This window comes from Ornithorhynchus anatinus, chromosome 5 (genome assembly GCF_004115215.2).
Source record: "Ornithorhynchus anatinus isolate Pmale09 chromosome 5, mOrnAna1.pri.v4, whole genome shotgun sequence".
Taxonomy (NCBI): Eukaryota; Metazoa; Chordata; class Mammalia; order Monotremata; family Ornithorhynchidae; genus Ornithorhynchus; species Ornithorhynchus anatinus.
Genome location: NC_041732.1, coordinates 91,546,868 through 91,568,301, shown reverse-complemented (window position 1 = coordinate 91,568,301; position 21,434 = coordinate 91,546,868). Strand labels below are relative to the sequence as shown.

Below are 21,434 nucleotides of genomic sequence, written 5' to 3'. Positions count from 1 at the left end.
ATTTCAAGGTAGAATAAGACCTCAACTACCTCACGGTGGTATACAGTTAGTAAATCATTTATTCTAAGAAACGCGTAAATATTGCTCTTGTGAGGCAGTGGCATTCAACCGGGAAGCGGATATAACCGAGTGGTTTTCCAAAAGCGAATAGAATGAGTTAAAAAGTCGTGCCCTCACTCATTCCAATGTAAATTTAAATTAATGGACTTTTCCTTAAATGTGTAAATCTATAAATTGGCCCCCTTGAGAGATTTGAAAAATTACAAACCAGAATTATGTACTTCACGTTTTATTCAAACTGGCTACAAAAATACTCACTGAGTTTGCAAACTTCCGAAAGTGGGAAAATCTGTTTCGTAGTGTTTCCTCACCAGCGTATCTTCAGGAAATTTCCGGGTTGGTTGTGATGCATTTTTGTTATCCTGCCTTTTGTACGCTCTGTTCAAATTTTTAAACCAATCTTTCATTTAGAAGCCAACTGGTAATTCTTGTGAGTCCTAATTCATCACTTGCGACAAATCCATCAATATTTCCATGGAGTGGTCTGATCTACATACATTGTGACAATGGGCAGAAGGTAACATTTTAAACTTTTTTATTGAATCTTGCAGTTTTCGATTCTTTGTCCCATGAATTCTTTCCCTCCCCCGCCCCCCAGCTGATTTCCACACTGTAGTCTGTTTTCGGCCAAGCAGATCTGTTTGCATTTTTCATCTGGAAGGGGTCTGGTCCAATTAATTAATGAGTTAACTGTGAGTCTGACTCTGCTATACACCAAGGAGGCAGTTAAGAAAAACTGATGTTGGATTTGCTCGGCTGACTGTGGAGGCCGCAGATGATCCAATGGAGTATTTTATTATTTTTAAATAGTGGGGAAAGGGTAGTGATGAGAATGAAAAAATGTTTTTTTATAGTCCGTGACCGATTAAAATGTTGGCGTTTAAATATAGCAGTCGATTTGGCCGTTTTAGGCTTGGCTAAATGAATGTACTTGGAGTGCTTGTCTACAGGGTGAAAAAGAAAATTGGATTGATTATTCATTTAAAATATTGACTGCTTTTAATTGCTATTGTGTTCACATAAAATAATGCTATGGATCTCAAGTTGAACTCATTAGGTTAATTTAGGGCAGAGAATTTAAAGAATTAAAAAGGCCGCAGTTATCTGGGCAATGTTGAGGAAGTCCCATTACTTTGATTTTATAAATGTTGAACTTTATATGAAGAATTCATATTCCCCTCCCTTGACCCTAGCAATATATTCTCTTTGCAGTGGAGTTCTTGCAGTTGACTAACCATGTTGGCATTATTTTATACTGCTTTCTGTGAACTCTGCATTTAGCTGAGCCTTATCCTAAGGGTAAGGAGGGTCAAAATAACCCTCCCATAATCTCTATTGGAATTGTGTTAATTCCACAGAACCATTTATTGCAATAGAGTCATTTATTGAAAATGGCATTCTAGTAGTTTCGAAACCGTCTGCGCAATAGATATTAGTTTACTCCTTCCCTAGCAATCAGGGTAATCTATTGCAATTTAATAGTCATAAGTATGTTATTGCTACAGTAAGTCAGGTAGAGCCAAATTGTGTTTCCAAAGCCATTTACCAGCTCTTTTGAGGTTGAAGTGTGGTTTTGAGAGAACACCCTCTGTTTTTCTGACACCGATGACCTTCGGCCAAGTTCTGCTCCGACCCTCATGGCCTGCTTGATCCCAGCGTGCCAGCTGAGGCTATCTTGACCCTTCCTTCCTTTTATTCTATTGATTAAAAGGCTCGCGGTACTAAAATACTCTGACTTCAGGCAGCGGGGCCAGCTGAGAAGAAGAATGGGTAGAGGGGACATTGTGCAAGCGCATCACTGCTGTTAAATTTCTAAAGTTGATCTTGCCGAAACTCTCCAGGTCAGTTCACGTAAATAGTTGAACACGTTTTCCTTGTTGTTTTTCAAAAGGTTGTGAAAGTACAAATTCGAGAAGACATATCCCATGAAGTTGCTTCCACTAGCTCAGCATCTAAGCAAGTGGCTGTCCTTTCGCCGATATCTGAGACTCCTGTTACTCAGATGGTTAAACCCCTAACCAAACCACCTTCAACCAAGGTTGAAGTAAAAAACAGAACCATCACTTTTCCCGAGACAGTATCTGGTGAAAGCTCAGGTAATCTGATGCTGAACTGATTACTTTTAACGCTCTCAAATTCCTTGCAATGTTTTATGTAGATATCTTGCTAGGCTGTAAGCTCCTCCTCTAATAATGTTGGTATTCGTTAAGCGCTTACTATGTGCAGAACACTGTTGTAAGCGCTGGGGTAGATACAGGGTAATCAGGTTGTCCCACGTGAGGCTCATAGTTAATCCCCAAGTTACAGATGAGGTAACTGAGGCAGAGAGAAGTGAAGTGACTTGCCCACCGTCACCCGGCTGACAAGTGGCAAGGTCAGGATTCGAACCCATGACCTCTGACTCCCAAGCCCGGGCTCTTTCCACTGAGCCACGCTGCTTCTCTAGACTAAGCTCATTATGGGCAGGGAATATGTCTGCTCATTCTGTTGTATCATACTCTCCCAAGGGCTCAGTGCAGCACTCTGCCCACAGTAAGCGCTCAATAAATACCTTTGATTTCACTCTATCATATCGGATGCGTGGTGGCCTCGTGGAGGGGGCGGAGCACTAGGAATGAGGAGACCTGGCATCTAATCCTTCGTCTGCCACTTCCTTGCTGCGTTATCTTGGGCAAGTCACTTAACTTCTGTGACTCAGTTTCCACAGAGAACTCATTTGCTCCCGAGCCTTCGACTACCATCTCTGTGCAGGTGATTCTCAAATCTACAACTCCAGCCCTGCTTTTTCTCGCCTTCGGGATGTCTCTGCTTGAACGTCCTGCCGACACCTCAAGTTTAACTTGTCCAAAACAGAACTCTTTTCCCTCCCACCCTACCGTTGTCCTCCCCCTGACTTTCTCATCACTGTAGACAGCACCGCCATCCTCCCTGTCTCACAAGCCGGAAACCCTGGCATAATCCTCTACTCATCTCTCTCATTCAACGCACGTATTCAGTCTGTCACTTCTGTCTTCACGTCGTCACAAAAGTCCACTTCTCCTTTCCATCCAAACTGCTACTATAATGATCCGGTCACTCTTCTGCCTTGACTATGCTTCAGCCTTATTGCTGACCTCTCTGCCTCCTGTCCACAGAGCAAGCACTTAATAAATACAATTCATTGATTGTTCTCCTTTTCAAACTTAGAGCTGTCTGGGGGATTCATTTGATAGTGTATTTATTGAGCGCTTACTGTGTGCAGAGCACTGTACTAAGCACTTGAAATGGGCAATTCGGCAACAGATAGAGACAATCCCTGCCCATTGACGGGCTTACAGTCTAATCGGGGGAGACAGCCAATAACAATAGCAGTAAATAGAATCAAGGGGATGTACATCTCATTAACACAATTAATAGGGTAATAAAGATATATACAAATGGGCAAATGAGCTCAGTGCTGAGGGGAGGGGAAGGGAGGGGGAAAAGGAGCAGAAGGTAAGGGAGCAAAGGTAAGGGGGGATGTGATATGATGATTATCCTCTATTCCAGTGCTTAGCATATAGTGAACGCTTAACAAATACAGTTTCTTATTATTATTATAAGTCGTTAAGCTTAAGTGACCTCTCTATGTAGGTACGTTTTACGACCATAATATTTTGTATCTGTATTTGCCACTTTGGATCCCCTTTCTTTGGTATAACTTGATTTCTGGCAATGTTCGAGCTTGTCACTGATTCGATATCAAGACTATGCCAGTGATGATGAAGTGGATTAGACTGTGAGCCCTTCATTGGGCAGGGCTTGTCTCTATCTGTTGCCGAATTGTCCATTCCAAGCGCTTAGTACGGTGCTCTGCACATAGTAAGCGCTCAATAAATACTTTTGAATGAATGAATAATCTCTTTGTGCCTGCTTCAGCATGCCTGAAGGACTGATCATTTTTAAAGATCATCGTGAAGGTGCTCGGTCCCGAGTCCTAATGATCTCTCAAGAACTTCCTTTAACTGCATTTCTTACCAAGCTTTTTAGTTCAACCAGGCGATGAGCTTTAACTGAGATTTGAGATTTGAAGGTTTTAAAATGTGTTCACTGACTTCAGGTTACCAAAGTGATACTATTAATTGCGTGTTTTGACCACAACAGTATTTTTGTGGCATACCTCCTATCTGATGCTTCCTTAAAAATACTGATCTTCATGGCTGAGTGTGACTCACTGGTTGTCTTCTCTCTTGCCCTTCTCAATTTGGATCTTCCTATTTTAATCACAACTTTATTTTAGCTTTCTCAGTCAGTATATTTTCTACTATGTTAGTAAATTATCTCCCTGGTAGATAAATTGCCTAACAACTAATGAGATGGGCATCAAAACATTCGTCACGTTTGATTCTTTTAAAAAAAAAACTCTGGGGCTTTGTATAGCTCGTGAATTAAACTGTGTAATGAATATTACCTTCAGAAAAATATTAAATATTACTTTTCCCTCAGAGCAATTTCTTTATAGGTTGTGAATAAGATATGCCACATTTAGCTGACCATATTGTTAACTTGATGTGAAGTGTTTCAAAATCATTCGGAACTCTTCTGGGGCAGGGAATATTTGTCACACTTGCAAATTTTTAGTGTGTTATCCATCACAGCAGACACAGAACGCTGTTATAAGCGCTTGAGTGACTACAGAAGGATTAGGAGACACGATTCCTGCCCTCATATAGCTTTCAGTTTAACAGAGGAGTCAGACAGTAAAATAAATTACGTTTAGGATGAAGTAATAGAATATGAACATAGGTACATATGCCATGGGGACATAGTGGATAGAGCACGGGCCTGGGAGTCAGAAGGTCAAGGGTTCTAATCCCGGCTCCGCCACCTGTCTGCTGTGTGGCCTTGGGCAACTCACCTCACTTCTCTGTGCCTCAGTTACCTCATTTACAAAATGGTGATTGAGACTGTGGGACAGGGACCGTGTCCAATCTGATTTGCTCATACCCATCCCAGCGCTTAGTACAGTGCTTGGCACATAGTAAGTGCTTAACAAAAACCATAATTTATTATTATTAGTATTATTAGTATTATTATGAGTGTGTGAATACCCAAGTCCTCAGATGTCACAGAAGGGATCATAATTATAACGGTGGTATTTAGGTGCTTATTGTGTTCCAGGCACTGTTCTAAGCACTAGGGTAAATACAGTATCTACAGATACATAAAGGGGGGTATAACGTTGGGGCGGGGCATTCAGAATTATTCAGAAGAGCTTAGTGGAGAAAGCAGCAGAATATCGGGTTTGAATGGGGAGGAAATCCCAGGCAGGGGAGAGCTGGTGAACAAGAGGTCAGTGATGGGAGAGAAGAGAGGACTCAGTAAGTAGGCTAGCCCACAACATGTGAGCTGGGGTGTGGTGGGAGAAAAGACCAGGTAACGAGAAGGGAGAGATCCGATCGAGACCTTTAAAGCCAATGGTTAGGAGTTTTTGCTTGACGTGAAGGGGAATGGAAACTTCCAGAGGTCATTGCTTGAGGAAAGATAGTCCTGTCTAATTAAGCTTCTAATGTAAAATTTTTATACGTGTTCTCCTTTTAGAGAGTTATTTGGAGCTGGAAAATCATGGCAATGAAGACGTTAAATGGCATTTGTCATCTTTTGCCCCACCGTACGTCAAGGTTAGTGTCAGTGGTCTGAAGTGTATAGAGGATGGATTCCCCGTATCTTCATATTTCTGGAGGAAAACTCATTAGAGCTACTGTCTTTCGAACCATGTTTCTGCTTTAAGAAACCCGTGCTGTACACTAGCTCATTTGTTGTCCTTGGGATTCATTTAATTTATTTTTTTCATTATTTCTTTAATTTTGTGTAAATTAGTTCACTCACCAGATGGAGGTGTTGGTGCGTGAATAGCAGTCTGCCCTACCTCCTTGCTCTTCCACCCCCCGGTAATTGGGGATTTGACATCCAACTGGATGGAATTCTTCCAATGACACCTAGTTCTCAGGTTTAGATTTTAATGAACTTGTTACTTCATTTTTAGGGTGTTGATGAAAGTGGAGATGTCTACAGAGCGACCTATACAGCTTTCAGATGTTCCCGTATTTCTGGTACACTGGAAGCCTACGGAAAACAGAAAGTGAGCTTTGGGGTTAAGAAATTGTACACATTGGTTTCTCTTCGTAAAATGACTTGTTCTTGGTACATTGGGCACCGCAACCGAAGTCCGTGTTTAGAAACCAAAGTCTAGCCCAGATTCAGAGATGAAATAGGCACTCCTGACAGAGAAAGGCCATGGGATATATGCCAGCGTGGCTCAGTGGAAAGAGCCCGGGTTTGGGAGTCAGGGGTCATGGGTTCGAATTCCGGCTCTGCCACTTGTCAGCTGTGTGACTGTGGGCAAGTCTCTTCACTTCCCTGGGCCTCAGTTCCCTCATCTGTAGAATGGGGATTAACTGTGAGCCTCACGTGGGACAACCCGATTACCCTGTATCTACCCCAGCGCTTAGAACAGTGCTCCGCACAGAGTAAGCGCCTAACAAATACCAACGTTATTATTATTGTCGTTATTAAAGACGACTTTTACAAATTTCAAATATGGCCGGAAGTTCAGAGGTCTACGGGAAGTAGTCAGTACCCAAGAATACCATATTATAAACTACCCTCTTTCACATCTAGCCCCTTTTATTCTAAAGCCAGACTTTCCTCTCTCCGAGATACTCATTCAGGATATTTAACATGGATAAAAAGATAAACTCTAAGGGTGGAATAGGAAAAGGCTCTGCATGTCTTTTTGGGTTTTTTTTTTCCCCATTGATTCATTCTTACGTCTCGATCCCTCTACTGTCTCTGAACGTCTGTCCCCATCAAACATCCTTACATTTCCAGAAGTTGAGAGCTTATTGCTTCAGTCTCGATTCTTTCTCCTGACCAGCAGAGGGTTGCATCTGCACAGCCATGGACGCCTCACCAGAAGCTCTTATTTGTATTTCTGTGATTTAGATACTTAGATCTTCCCCCAACCTGTTTCCCCATTTAGGTATCCGACATGACAGCTGTGGTATATTTTGAGATGGCTTTTTCAAAAACAATGTGCCGAGGGAGGTGTAGCTGTACATAAAGTCTTAACCGAAAAAAGGATTTTGCAGACGGAATTACATTAACTTGTTGACTAGAAATAGAGTTTCGCCCTCTTTTTTTAATACCCGATAAATAACGGTCTAATGCTAGGCATTTGTTCCACTGTGTATTCTCTACCGAAGCTGTTTACTGGTAACCAAGCAGCGGGGGTTTAAGGTTAGTTGTTTAGCCCACAATAAAAAAAAAAAACCACCCAAAACTTTCAGTAAGGTTTTTATTCTGGTTGTGCTTGTAGGTTGCCATTACATTTTTACCTAGAGATCAAGGAGATTATGCTCAGTTTTGGGATCTTGAATGTCATCCATATGCAGAGCCTTCCATGAAACACACACTGAGATTTCAGCTGTCTGGAGAAGTGAGTACTGGTTTGAGTAGAGTCTTCATCTGTACGACTTAAGTGGAGTCTTTTAAAATGTATTAGGAAATGGTTGGCATCCAGATGCTTTCTGAGATGTGAACTATCTAGTTCTGATTTTTTTTGTATTTTAATCTCCAATTTCTTGCCACTTTTTTGTTTCATTTCTACTTAGCCACTACTCGTGCCATCCTAGCATCAACTGGCGTTCTTGGCATCGGTTCTGGGGAGGGTTCAGATCAATTTATTCCAATAGAAATGGTAATAAAGCAGATTTGAAGGAGATAAAAAAAAATCTCTAGGTAATTCCGTTATATTAAAGTTCAGCCTATCAGTGCAAGACAAAAGTCGAGTCATCTATCCTGGGCAGCAGCAGCATGGGAAAGAATCAGAGATCAGAGATAGCGGCAGACTCAAGTTTTTATTCTGTGGAAAAAGGTGGTGATAAACCACTCCTGTATTTTTTACCAAGAAAACTCTATAGGCTACATACCAGAACGACTACGGATGACGTTCGGGAGAAGATGCGTCCATGGAGCCGCCTTGGGTCGGAAATGACTCGACGGCATTTGACAGTCGATGCAAGAACCCAGCCGAGGCAACGTAGGGCTTTTTGGGGATTGTAGGGAATTTTAAAAACATCTCTTATGCTTCCTTTTGAAAAGTTGGTGTGAAATCTTGAGATTTGAAATCCTCTATTTTGCTTTGAAAACCTTAGCTTCCCTGACCGGTTTTCATCATCAAACATGGCTCAGATCCTGCTACATATTTTGGGTAACCAAGAACTTGTGTTGGTTTGCCCATCTAATTGGCTATTGAATCTCTCTAAAGTAGTTAATTTTTTCATTTAGTCCCATTCCTTCTGCTGAATATTCTGTTTTAATTTGAGCACCTGATGTTAGGCGGGGCAGTGTTTAGCTCTGGACTTGTTAAAGCATTTAAGTGTTTTCCAGGCCTTGTCCTTACGCTTCTGGTCTCTTCATTGTTTCCCCTCTGAATCTTTTCCCTCCTAACAGGGCGTCAAAGCAGAAAACGAACCTGCAAATGCGAGAGTTTCCACAAACGCCCTCGTAAAGACAGATAATCTAGTTAAACCCAGAAGGCGAGCTGGATCAGAGGCATCTGCTCTCACTACTAGGTATGTGCTTCTTGAAACCAACCTTGTGAGAGCTGTTCAGATGTGTATCTGGACCAATGAGCTCTGCACAGTTTTAATGCTGCAGTTTTTCTCAGATGGGTTAGAGTGGGGAAAAAAGTGGAATTTTGTTGTCCCCAGTGCCCAAGTGCCTCCCCCATAGTGTTAGGTGCTTAGGGCCACCAGGTGACCCTGTTTGATGCATTGCAGCAGCAAGGCGATAAATGGTCCTCTAGGGGATTGACGGAGTGACTCTGCCTCCCCAAGCACCTCATTTGCTATCAAGCAGCGGCTTAAGCATCGGGGTTAGCCTGGCTCATTATCTGTTAGCCACCTGCCTGGTTTAGTGTAAATCTGATGCTTTGTTAACTGTCTGGGATGAAAACTGGCCCTAGTGAAGAAATGAAGGTATTGAAGTTGGTGAGGAATATGCTTTGCATCTTTCCCACTCATTCCTAGCCATGTGTTTCCTTGCTGTCCTTCCTGCTTAAACTGTGTGAGCCCCAAATGGGACAGGGACTATGTCTGGCCTGATTGTTTCCTGTCAACCCCAGGATTTAGAACAGTGCTTCTTTTTTTTTTCCCAATAGTATTTGTTAAGCGTTTACTATGTGTCCAGCACTGTAGTAATTGTTGGGGTAGATTCAAGTTAATCAGGTTGGACACGGCCCCTCGCTCACACAGGGGTCTCGGTCTTAATCCCCATTTTACAGGCGAGGTAACTGAGGCCCAGAGAAGGGACGTGACCTGCCCGAGGTCACACAGCTGGCAAGTGGAGAAGCCGGGATTAGAACCCAGGTCCTTCTGACCCATGCTGTAACCACTAGGCAACTCTGCTTCTCATTGCTTGGCACAGAGGAAGCTATACCAGTATTATTGTTATTATCATCTGCTTCTATTCTCTGCGTTTTCTCTTCAGAAAATGTGTCTTTTGGCTTGAGGGCTTCACTCCTAGAGAGAAATATCCTTTTTAGAGGGTGGAGGCTTTGGAGGAAGGAACGTCCACCTCTCTCCTTCCCCACATGCACTGTGGGGAGCAGACACAAGGCGGGAGGGAGAGGGTGCGTGCGGCAGGAGAAGCCGCCTTCCAAGCCTCCACCCTTGACCAGCTGGCCCATCCCCTTGGGGCTTGGGCATTCCCAGCGGGCACGGAGGGAGATTTACAGCGCCTGACCCAGCTGTGTATTACTATTAAAAACACCTAGACAAAAAACCAAACAGAAATGGTGCCGGGGCGAGGTGGCGGTTACGGATGGACCGTGGACGTGGGGACACGTGGGGGCCATGGGAAAAGTTTAAAGAGCGACGGAGCAGGGGAATGGGGAGCGGCCAGGTTTATTTGATCGTCCGGGGAAGTTCCCGGGGTGGCCCACTACATCCAGCCTCTCTCTGATGAAGCTGTACTGCCGTAGCCTGCAGACTCAGCTAGTGCCAGAGAAAGGAGGCTCACATAAAGTTGGAACAGGTAGCAAAGTTAAAACAGGTGCTTCATTTGGAAACCCTGGGATTGCCGTTCGTTCAAGATTTAAAAATACGAAAGATGAGGACCGCATCGACCTTTTAAGACCTTCGAGAATTTACTGTTAAACATTCCTCTCTGACCCAGGGTTACGTCTTCTCCAACACCCAGTTCATTTGGCAGAAATAAGATTTGTTTCACTGTTTCGCCAAAAGTATATAGAACGCGTCAGTCCTTAGTGTGTGATCATGTTTTGATTAGTCCTGATGGACAATTCCAGTTAGGAATTGGAACTACAGAAGAGGTTTCCCGTCCCCAAGAGAAGGGCCCTTTCCTCAGCTGCCCCATCCACCCTTCCTTCCAGCTATGCTTCTACTCGAATTAGAATATGGCTTATTTAAGTGCTAACAGTAATTTACGTCTACCTTAAATCTTTTCTCAACCAGGCAAGCCGAATTAACTCGGCGAGGAGTTTATGCTCCCGAAGATGTTTATATGTTTCTCCCAACTAGAGTTGGGGAGTCGAGAACACTGAAAGTCAACCTGCGGAATAATTCTTTCACCACACACTTGGTAAGTACAGGGAACTCTTATGCCGGTTTGGCAAGTTAAGGAACATCTGAAAGAGCTGAGGTAAAATCCAAAAAAAGGGCATTTAAACGCATAAGTAAACTTTAACACCGCACTTTGAGATGTTGAGGAGAAACTCCCAGCATTCGATGGTATGGCCATGGTACTTCAAGTGAAAAGTGAGATAAATGTAAACTTACAGTATGACTTGAGGTGGGGGTATGGGGAGGTTGTTATTTTTTCCTTTGTTTCTCTCCACAACTTGTAAGCAGGCCCACTTTTCTATAAAACATATTTGATCAATTTCATCTAGTAAGTTTACAGGTAAATTTGGTCTTTGGCACTTGAAACTTTATCTTATTATATTAGGTGTTAGAGCTCTATCTTGTAACGCATGCTTTTGGACATCTGGTGGCCTTCCTAATATATGGCATGTAATTCTTACTAAAAGAGCATTAAGAGCATGATTTGTTTAAATGTGCTGAGATATACATTATCATATATATGCATATATATATATATATATAGCCACACATTAGCTTGCATGCTGTTTTTTAAAGTGTTTCATGTTAAATTCCAGCTGAAGTTTTTAAGTCCCAGAGAGCCTTTCTACGTCAAGCATTCGAAATATTCTTTGAGGTGAGTTAAATGAAAAACAAAAATTTATATTAAAATCAATAGTGAGAGTTCTGTGTCCACTAGGACACAGGTGACGGCTTCCCTGGGAATCGCGGGGCCAAGAATCTTGTCTCTTTGCCCCTGTTATCTTCTTTGTTTTTACCCTCGGGACTAGACAGACAGAGGGCATGAGGAGGTGGAGAAGGTGGGCGTTGAGCCTATCTGGTCCAAGTGCTCTAAATGTGGCCGGAAAATGAACACTTCAGAGTTCTGCCAAGTGAGCCGTCTTGGCCACCTCTGACGCATTGCCTCTGCTGAAATCTGTCTTGGTTCATGTCCCATTTGTAGGTTTGCACAGTTGTTTAATTCAGATTCAGTAATCACAGACACTGGATAATGTGGAGAATTTTAGTTCTTTGGTTAAAAATAATTTATCTATCATATATCTTTTTGATTCATCAAAGGCCCCTACGTGAGTCCTCTCCAGTTTTTCTTCTGCTTTGTTCTCAATTCCTTTTCTTGGAACAAAGCTTCAAGTAAATCATTTTACATAATTGTTTTCCTGTTAGTACAGGCACAGCTACTTTTCTCTTTCCACTGGTAGCTGCACCAGCCTTTGGAATTGTGGCAGAGTTTTAGTTTAGCTGTTTTTGTGAAAATAGCTTTCAAACAAACTGCAGTTATTACCAAGGAACAACTTGTCCGCTTTGGAAAATCCAGCTCGTCCTCTAGTAACATGGCCCAGTAGAGGTGATATGTTCATACTAACAGAAAATTATAATTGTATCTAAGCAAATAGAATATAGAAAATCCAAAGTGTACCACAAAGATGGAACTTCAAGCCGCGTGGTCTAGTGGATAGAGCTAGGACCTTGGAGTCAGAAAGACCCGGGTTCTATTCCTGGCTCCATTACTTGTCCGCTGTGTGACCTTAGTCCAGTCGCTTCACTTCTCTGGGCCCCAGTTCCCTCATCTATAAAATGGGGATTAAGACTGTGAGCCCCATGTGGGACTTGATTACTTTGTTGCTACCCCAGCACTTAAAAAAGTGTGTGATACATAGTAAGCGTCTAATAGATACCACAAAAAAGGTGGCTGATCATATGCATCTGTAGCATATATAGAAATATGTTACCCGGAAGACACTTAAATGCATTAGACTGTTTACAAATGGTTCAAATTCAGCCTTCTTTAGGGGAAAAACGAGAGCATCGTTAACAGTATTTGCCCACAGTTATTTCAAATATGACATATTCCAACCAGTCCGACTTGTTTATTTTAGTGGGTAGAATGTTAGTATCCAGCATCGTGACCGGAGCTAACTAGTATTGGATACCCCAGAGTTTTCAAACACTACTGAAATGGCAGCAGGGCTTCCTTCATCATGCCTTTTTTTTTTTTTTTCCAAATGACACGAAAATAACCCGCGGTAGAACTTGGGAACATTGACTTTGCCTGGCGAATGCTAATTCTGGCATTCGTTTAGCACTTAACGTGTGCCAAAGCACTATGCTAAGCGCTGGAGGTAGATACAAGATAATCAGGACCCACACACGGCTCGTAGTTTTAAGTCGGAGGGAGAATAGGCGTTGGGTCCCCATTTTGTAAATGAGGGAATTGAAGCCCAGAGAAGTTCAGTGACTTGCCCAAGGTCACACAGCAAGTAAGCGGCAGAGCTGGGGTAAATCTTTTGACTCCCAGTCCTGTGCTCTTTCCACTGGGCCATGCTACTTGAAGTTCCATCTTTGTGGAACATTGGATTTTCTAGGAAGCCTGCAGTTCCCATGGCCCGTCCTGCTGTAGGTTGTGAGGTCTGGTGTTCTGCTAAAGGAAAGCTGGCTCTAGGGAAACCTCTGATTAATCAGTGGTGAAATACCCATATGGAAAAATAATCTCCTATTAAACACCTTGTAAAAATGCTTTCCAAAAAGGACGGCAAAAAAGCCTGAAGGATTTATATCACAGTTTTTTTTTTTTCTGAAGAAATTTTAAGAACAGCAGGTAACTTGAGAAACAAGCATTTGTTTCATCTAAGCAGCATATAGTGCTCTGTAATCATGGCAGCATCGTTTTGAAATACATAAAGTGCTGTGTTCTGATGTACAGATGATCAGACGCAGAGGTTAAGTAAATTTTCAAACTTCGTACAAGAACAGTGCAGCTAAGGAATATAATCCATACTTCTCAGTCAGCCCATCAGCAGGCACCAATAATCTTTGATTGTTGTCTTAAAAGGAGCACTATTTAGGAATGTTTAATAATCTTAATGGTAGTTAAACCTTTTCATATATTTAAAATAGGACACAGACCTGACATTTTTCTTTCCGTATGTACCAATGTGGATTTTGCCATGTCTTTGCTTAGTTTATGGCAACAGAGAACAAAATGTCGTAAGCATCTGTAAACTTTAACCTTAAAATATAAGCTTTTATTTCACAAATGATAGTAAACTGTGGTAATTTGCTTAGTAACTGCTTGCTTTTTTAACCTGCTTTATAGTGTGAAAGTGTTCTTGCTGCCGTCCTGAAGAGCTAACCATTTAAAATGATTGGTACTTATTCTAATGAAGTTAAGCCTGTTGAATTGCTAGTGCAGTGCAAAAGTTTAAAGGCATTATGAATTAAGGCAGTGCTATCCTGCTAAGGTGTGGATATGTTTAAGATGATTGCATTGAAGAGAAAATGAAAATTTGTTCTACAGAGCATGAACTTGGGCAAAACCTGGTAATTAGAACTATAATTAAAATGAGGAGCCTGGAATCACAATTGAGTTTTGCCTTAATTCTCCTTTTTTTTGGAATTCATTCATTCTAGAATAAAATAGTTTATCAGATAATATAAACTGATCCTCAGGGACTCGGAATCCATATGGATGTTCCCAACGACCTTCCAACCTCCCGCTTCCTCTCAATCAATCGATGGTACTTATTGAATGCTTACTTCGTGCAGAGCGCTGTACTGAGTGCTTGGGAGGAAAGTGCCATGCAGCAGAGTTAGAAGACACATTCCCTGCCCGTAACGAGCTTACTGTTTAGAGGGGGAGACGGACATTAGTATAAATAAGTAATTTATAATGCATAATTTAGAGGAATGTACTGAGGTGGGGTGGATCGAGGGTGGGGTGACTATCAAATGCCCGAAGGTCACAGATCCAAGCGCGCTCTGCAACTCCATGGACCTCCTGCTCCTCCTTACCTCATCCATTGGCAACTTGAACACAGACTTGGTCTCATTTCTCCAATTACTGTGCAGTCGCTAACCTTACCAACTCTGAAATCACACTCTGACCACCACCTCCTCACTTGTCTTCTCTCCCATACACTCACTCCCCACAGACGTCCCACTGCCCCACAGACGTCTCTGATCTCTTGACTCCCTCCACTTATCCCAAGGCAACATGCCCTATTTGGCCTCTTTCCTTCCCTGCAGTCTCATTTTTTAAAAATCGGAATTGGTTAAAAACTTACTATTCTCCAGGCACTGTACTAAGCGCTGGGGTGGATACCAGCTAATCAGTTTGGACACAGTTCCACAGTTCACATACCACATGGGGCTCACAGTCTGAATCCCCATTTTTCAAATAAGACCGAGCCCCCCTTTTCCTCTGCTCTTCCTCCCCTTCCCATCACCCCAACTCCCTCCCTCTGCTCTACCCACCTCCCTGCCCCACAGCAGTTGTGTTTACATGTCCATATTTATTCTATTTATTTTATTAATGATATGTATATATCTGTAATTCTATTTATATTGATGCTATTGATGCCTGTCTACTTGCTTTGTTGTGCGTCTCCCCCACTTCTAGACTATGAATCTGTAGTTGGGTAGGGATTACCTCTATTTGTTACTGAATTGTACTTTACAAGCGCTTAGTACAGTGCTGTGCACACGGTAAACGCTCAATAGATATGATTGAATGAATGAATAAGGTAGGTAATTGAGGCACAGAGAAGTTAAGTAACTTTCCCAGGGTCACGCAGTGTGGGCAAATGGCAGAGCTGGGACTAGAACCCAGGTCCTTCTGACTCCCAAGCTTATGTTCTGTCCACTAGGCCATGACACATCTCCTTTTCCTTGGAGTTGGGCAGGGATCCAGAGAAGGACTGCCTAGTCCAAGGGTCTACTTGCTGTCCCGCCAACACCTCAAAATTAGGACGCCCAAACCAGGACGCCTTTTCATCCAAACCCTCTCTTCCCCCTGACTTTCCCATCACCATAGAAAACCCCATCATCCTCAAAAGTGCGTAACCATGGCATTATTCTCGACTCATCTCTCTCATTCAATCTGCTTATTCGGTCTGTCACCAACTCCTGTCAGTTCTGCCTTCACAGCATCCACCCCTCCTCTTGAATCCGCTCCTTCTCTCCATCCAAATTTCTACCACTTTGGTCCAAGCAGTCGTCATTTCCCACTTCAACTACTCCCATCAGCCTCCTCACAGAACTCCCTGCCCTCCTGGCTCCCCTCCTCCAGTTCTTAAATTCTGCCTTATTTATTTATTTTTAAATGGTATTTAAGGGCCTAAGCCCTGGGGTAGATGCAAGTTAATCAGGTTGGACACAGTCCAGATCCCACATGGGCCTCATAGTCTTAATCCCCATTTTATAGATGAGGTATCTGAGGCACGGAGAAGTTAAAGCGACCTGCCCAAGGTCACACAGCAGCAAAGTGGAGGATCCAGGGTTAGAACCCAGGTCCTTCTGACTCCCAGGCCGGTGCCCTACCCGCTTCACTCTGCTGCCTGGCTCATTTTTGTATAAAATCAATCAATCAGTGGCTGGCCAGAACTTATGCCGTTCAGTCATCTTCGACCCATAGCGACACCATGGCCGCATCTCCCCTAGAGCGGCCCGCCTCCACCCGTAATCGTTCCGGTAGTGTATCCTTAGAGTTTTCTTGGTAGACATACGGAAGCGATTTACCATTGTTTCCTTCCGTGCAGTGAATTTGAGTCTCTGCTCTTGACCCTCTCCTATTCCGCAGCTGCCCAGTACAGAGGAGTCTTGACTTGTAGCAGATTGCCTCCCACTCGCTAGCCAATGGCCAGGCTAATCATGGGATGGCTATGCCTCTGCTTGACTCTCCGTCTTGTAATCGAGACTGGTAGGGTACAGGAAACTCTCCAGGTGTGACCCTGAGAGGGTAGCACTTATGTATATATCTAATTCATTTTATTGTCTGCCTCTGAACTGTCAGCTCCGTTTGGGCAGGGAACACGTCTACCAATTCTGTGGCCTTGTAGTCTCCCACGTGCTTAGTACAGAGCTCTGTACCCAGTAGGCACTCAATAAATACCACTGATAGAATAATAAGTGCTTACTGTTTGGAGAGCACTGTTTGCCCATACATCTCCACATCAAAGAAGCAGCATTAGAGAAGCAGCGTGGCGTAGCGGAAAGAACACGGGTTTGGGAGTCAGAGGACGTGGGTTCTAATCCCGGCTCTGCCACTTGCCTGCAGTGTGACCTTGGGCAAGCCACTAACTTCTCTGTGCCTCAGTTACCTCATCTGTAAAATGGGGATTAAGACTGTGAGCCCCACAGGGGACAACCCGATTACCTTGTATCTACCCCAGCGCTTAGAATTCAATTCATTCAATAGTATTTATTGAGCGCTTACTATGTGCAGAGCACTGTACTAAGCGCTTGGAATGAACAAGTCAGCAACAGATAGAGACGGTCCCTGCCCTTTGACGGGCTTACGGTCTAATCGGGGGAAGGCAGACAGACAAGAACAATGGCAATAAATAGAGTCGAGGGGAAGAACATCTTGTAAAAACAATGGCAACCAAATAGAATCGAGGCGATATACATTTCATTAACAAAATAAATAGGGTAATGAAAATATATACAGTTGAGCGGACGAGTACAGTGCTGAGGGGATGGGAAGGGAGAGGGGGAGGAGCAGAGGGAGATGGGGGGAAAAGAGGGTTAAGCTGCGGAGAGGTGAAGGGGGGGCGGTAGAGGGAGAAGGGGAGCTCAGTCTGGGAAGGCTTCTTGGAGGAGGTGAGTTTTAAGTAGGGTTTTGAAGAGGGGAAGAGAATCAGTTTGGCGGAGGCGAGGAGGGAGGGCGTTCCGGGACCGCGGGAGGACGTGGCCCGGGGGTCGACGGCGGGATGGGCGAGACCGAGGGACGGCGAGGAGGTGGGCGGCGGAGGAGCGGAGCGTGCGGGGTGGGCGGTAGAAAGAGAAAAGGGAGGAGAGGTAGGAAGGGGCAAGGTGATGGAGAGCCTCGAAGCCTAGAGTGAGGAGTTTTTGTTGGGAGCGGAGGTCGATAGGCAACCACTGGAGGTGTTTAAGAAAGAGAGTGACAGGGCCAGATCGTTTCTGCAGGAAGATGAGCCGGGCAGCGGAGGTGAAGAATAGACTGGAGCGGGGCAAGAGAGGAGGAAGGGAGATCAGAGAGGAGGCTGACACAGTAGTCTAGCCGGGATATAACGAGAGCCCGTAGCAGTAAGGTAGCCGTCTGGGTGGAGAGGAGAGGGCGGATCTTGGCGATATTGTAGAGGTGAAACCGGCAGGTCTCGGTAACGGATAGGATTCGTGGGGTGAACGAGAGAGACGAGTCAAGGATGACACCGAGATCGCGGGCCCGAGAGACGGGAAGGACGGTCGCGCCATCCACGGTGATAGAGAAGTCTGGGAGAGGACCAGGCTTGGGAGGGAAGATGAGGAGCTCAGTCTCGCTCACGTTGAGTTTTAGGTGGCGGGCTGACATCCAGGTGGAGACGTCCCGGAGGCGGGAGGAGATGCGAGCCTGAAGGGAGGGGGAGAGGACAGGGGCGGAGATGTAGATCTGCGTGTCATCTGCGTAGAGATGGTAGTCGAAGCCGTGAGAGCGGATGAGTTCACCGAGGGAGTGAGTGTAAATGGAGAACAGAAGAGGGCGGAGAACTGACCCTTGAGGAACTCCAACAGTTAAAGGATGGGAAGGGGAGGAGGCGCCAGTGAAGGAGACCGAGAATGACCGGCCAGAGAGGTAAGAGGAGAACCGGGAGAGGATGGAGTCCGTGAAGCCAAGGTGAGATAAGGTATGGAGGAGGAGGGGATGGTCGACAGTGTCAAAGGCAGCGGAGAGGTCAAGGAGGATTAGAATGGAGTAGGAGCCATTGGATTTGGCAAGAAGGAGGTCACGGGTGACCTTAGAGAGAGCAGTCTCGGTAGAGTGGAGGGGACGGAAGCCAGATCGGAGGAGGTCCGGGAGAGAATGGGAGTTAAGGAACAGTGCTTGGCACATTTTAAGCGCTTAACAAATACTATATTATTAATATCAAACAGCAACTCCTTAGCATTTATTTTAAGGCAGTCGGTCAACTTTCCCACTCCTACCTCACCTTGCTCCTTTTCCACTACCACCCAGCCCACAGAGTTTGCTCCCCTAAGGTGGCCAGAGAGGAAAAAAGAACTACCTACAGTGATTTCATTGGAAAAAAATCCTCACCAATAAAGTCGGTACGGTGTGCGACATTCCATTAATTGTTAGGCAGTTTTTCGTTACGTTTGGCTCCGTCTTCCTTTGACAGCCGTGTCCCAAACTTGAAAAATAGTTACTACATTTCCATTGGCGACTGAATATCCTTCCTGATCGAGCTGAGCAGATTTCTGCTTTTGCAGTGATGAAAAACTCATCTCTGCTGGCTCAGAGTTTTGGCTAGAATACTTTTGGCTGCGGTTTTGTTAAGCATGTACTCTCAGGATTGCGATGAAACTTTATGCTGTACGGTTCAGTGGTCGGTTCAGGAGACAGGCAGGGAATAAAATTTTCTGCATACAATTTATGAATTTAGTATTAAAAATATGAAGCAACCAGTTGTATTTACAGGGCACAGTACTAAGGGGGGAGAGTACAGTGCAGTGCCTACGTGGAGCTTACAGTCTAGAGAGGGAGACAGTCATTAGATTAGAGATAGTTGAAATTGAGTGTATGGATGTGGAAAGAAGTGCTGTGGGGCTGAGGTTGGGGTGAATAGCAAATGCTTAGTGGTAGAGACCTAAGTGCGTAGCTAATGGATAAGGTAGCATGAACTGGGGGAATGAGAGCAAAGTTTGGGAAATCCTATTGCAGAAATTATTGTTTTTCGTAGGTGGGGGAAAACAGTGGTCTGTCAGATATGAAGGGGGAAGGAATTCCAGGCCAGAGGGAGGATGTGGGCAAGGGGTTGGCAGTGGGATAGAGTTAAGTTGGTGTTAGAGGAACAAAGTGTGCAGGGTGCGTCGGAAAAGGAGATTAGTAAGATAGGAGAGGGAGAACCGACGGCTTTAAGGCTGATGATAAGGAGATGACGTCTGATGCGGAGGCGGATGGGCGGCCACTGGAGGTTTTTGAGGAGTGGGGAGATATGGACTGAATGTTTTTTTAGAAAAATTTGATCCAGGCAGAGGTCAGCTTGGAATGGAGTTGGGGAAGAAAGGTGGCAAAGAGGTCAGCAGATGCAGTGATGTCCTTGGTTGAGAGTGATAGTTTGGATGGAGAGGAAAGAGCAAGAGACCTGGACACCACTAGCTACTAAGTATCACACCACAAAAGTGTGATAAGGCTGCACGGTGATATGTCACCCAATGGTATTTGAGTGCTTACTATATGCAGAGCACTGCACTAAGTGCTTGGGAGAGTAAGGCGCAACAGTTAGCGGGCACATTCCCTGCTTCGGGTTTGTTAGCCGAGTAACGACCCATCTCCAGCACCTGCGGAACTGGCCCGTGTGAAAGGTCCAGTTGCATTTTATCACCTCAGCATTTCTGGAGCCTGCAGCCGGAAATCTGAAAGTCCGTGACAGACCCCGCTTCCAGCTCAGGAGACTGCCGAGTCCTTGAGACGTCATTTAGAAACTGCTGTATCCTGATGACTCTTCCAGAAGCAGAAATATGCCTATAGAAGAGCAAGGGATTTTGGACGGCTTTGCAGAGTCAGCATAGTATTATGGATCGACAATCAATCTGAAAGAGACAGAGTTCATTTCCAAGTCTGCTCCAGGGAAAGTGTGCAATTAAAGCTGAGGTGTCCGTGGGAGACACGGAATTGAAAGCCGTTGTCAGTTTCTGGCCAATGTAGCAGAATTCACGAGTGACAAATAGAAGACTGGATCAAGAAGACCGGTACGTCCTTTGAAAGACGATCAAACTCGTTGTGTCTCCAGATCAAGTCTTCAGAGTATGAGACCAGGAGCTCCTACAGATGCCACGTGTAGCTTCTTTAGCAGGTCCGTTAAGCGCTCAGTAAGAGCTCAATAAATACGATTGAATGAATGAATAAGAGGAGAGCTCCTGGAACCCAGTCAGTAGACTACCATCAGATGGCTAGGCTCTGGGCGGGAAATTTAATAACCAGGAGATGCGAGAGAGTTCAGTAGAAGGCTTATTGCTAAAATCACTGGGGCCAAACCCAATCCAACTGAAACAGGCTCTAATCCCTGGTCAATTTGGACAGGTGGTGCTAAATGTCCCAGTTTTGTTCAATTGTCTGTCCTTTCTTTTAATTCAGATAGTCCTTGATTTGGAAAACTGCTAGATGTGAGTAACTGATATTCTGATTTCCATTGTACTATACAACTTCAGCGTCCAAATTCAGGCCATCAATCCGAGGTGTTTGTTGAGCACTCTACTAGTTAAATAGGAGACTTGATTTTTTCTCTCAACTATTTTGCATCATGATGGGGAAGCAGGGCAGATACCAAAGGACATAGAAACATAAGTAACAGGCTTTTATAGCTAACTGCAAATATACAGAAATAGTCTGCAATTCCGTTGAATCCTGGAATAACTGAAGCCAGCTTCATGGAAATGAGTTTCGAGTGGTGTTTGAGAGAGAGAGAATCTAGTTTGAAAGGAGGAGGTCATTCTAGGCTTCTTGGGGCCTGAGTTTCCTCACCTCTAAAATAGGGATGAAATAGTTATTTTCCCTCCCCCTTAGACTGTGAGTTCCATGTGGAGGCAGGGGCAGTGATGATCTGATCCGATCTTTACCCCAGTGCCTGGCACATGAGGGGATTTAATAAGTGCAGTAATGATTATGGGAAGCTGTGGGGTTGGAGAGCTGATTAGTGAAGGGCCATAAAACCAATCAGGTGTTTCAGTTTTATTTGCCAGGCAATTTAGTGGTCCTCTAGGCATCTGAGAGAGAGAGAGATCATCAGAAGACAA

The 21,434-nt window shown here is 44.3% G+C and overlaps 1 protein-coding gene across 6 annotated transcripts in view; it reads left to right on the top strand.

The window, feature by feature from the left end:
- CEP192 (centrosomal protein 192) overlaps positions 1-21,434 on the top strand; it is a 104,876-nt gene that overhangs the window by 81,092 nt on the left and 2,350 nt on the right. For 4 of the 6 annotated variants that reach the window (XM_029065485.1, XM_029065487.1, XM_029065486.1 and 1 more), the window contains exons 37-44: positions 472-577; positions 1,952-2,156; positions 5,620-5,699; positions 6,065-6,160; positions 7,397-7,516; positions 8,533-8,654; positions 10,557-10,683; positions 11,261-11,319. In XM_029065485.1, coding sequence (XP_028921318.1) covers positions 472-577; positions 1,952-2,156; positions 5,620-5,699; positions 6,065-6,160; positions 7,397-7,516; positions 8,533-8,654; positions 10,557-10,683; positions 11,261-11,319 — 915 coding nt within the window. The remainder of the gene's footprint in view (positions 1-471; positions 578-1,951; positions 2,157-5,619; positions 5,700-6,064; positions 6,161-7,396; positions 7,517-8,532; positions 8,655-10,556; positions 10,684-11,260; positions 11,320-21,434) is intronic. The other 2 variants (XM_029065489.1, XM_029065488.1) reach the window with 2 other exon arrangements.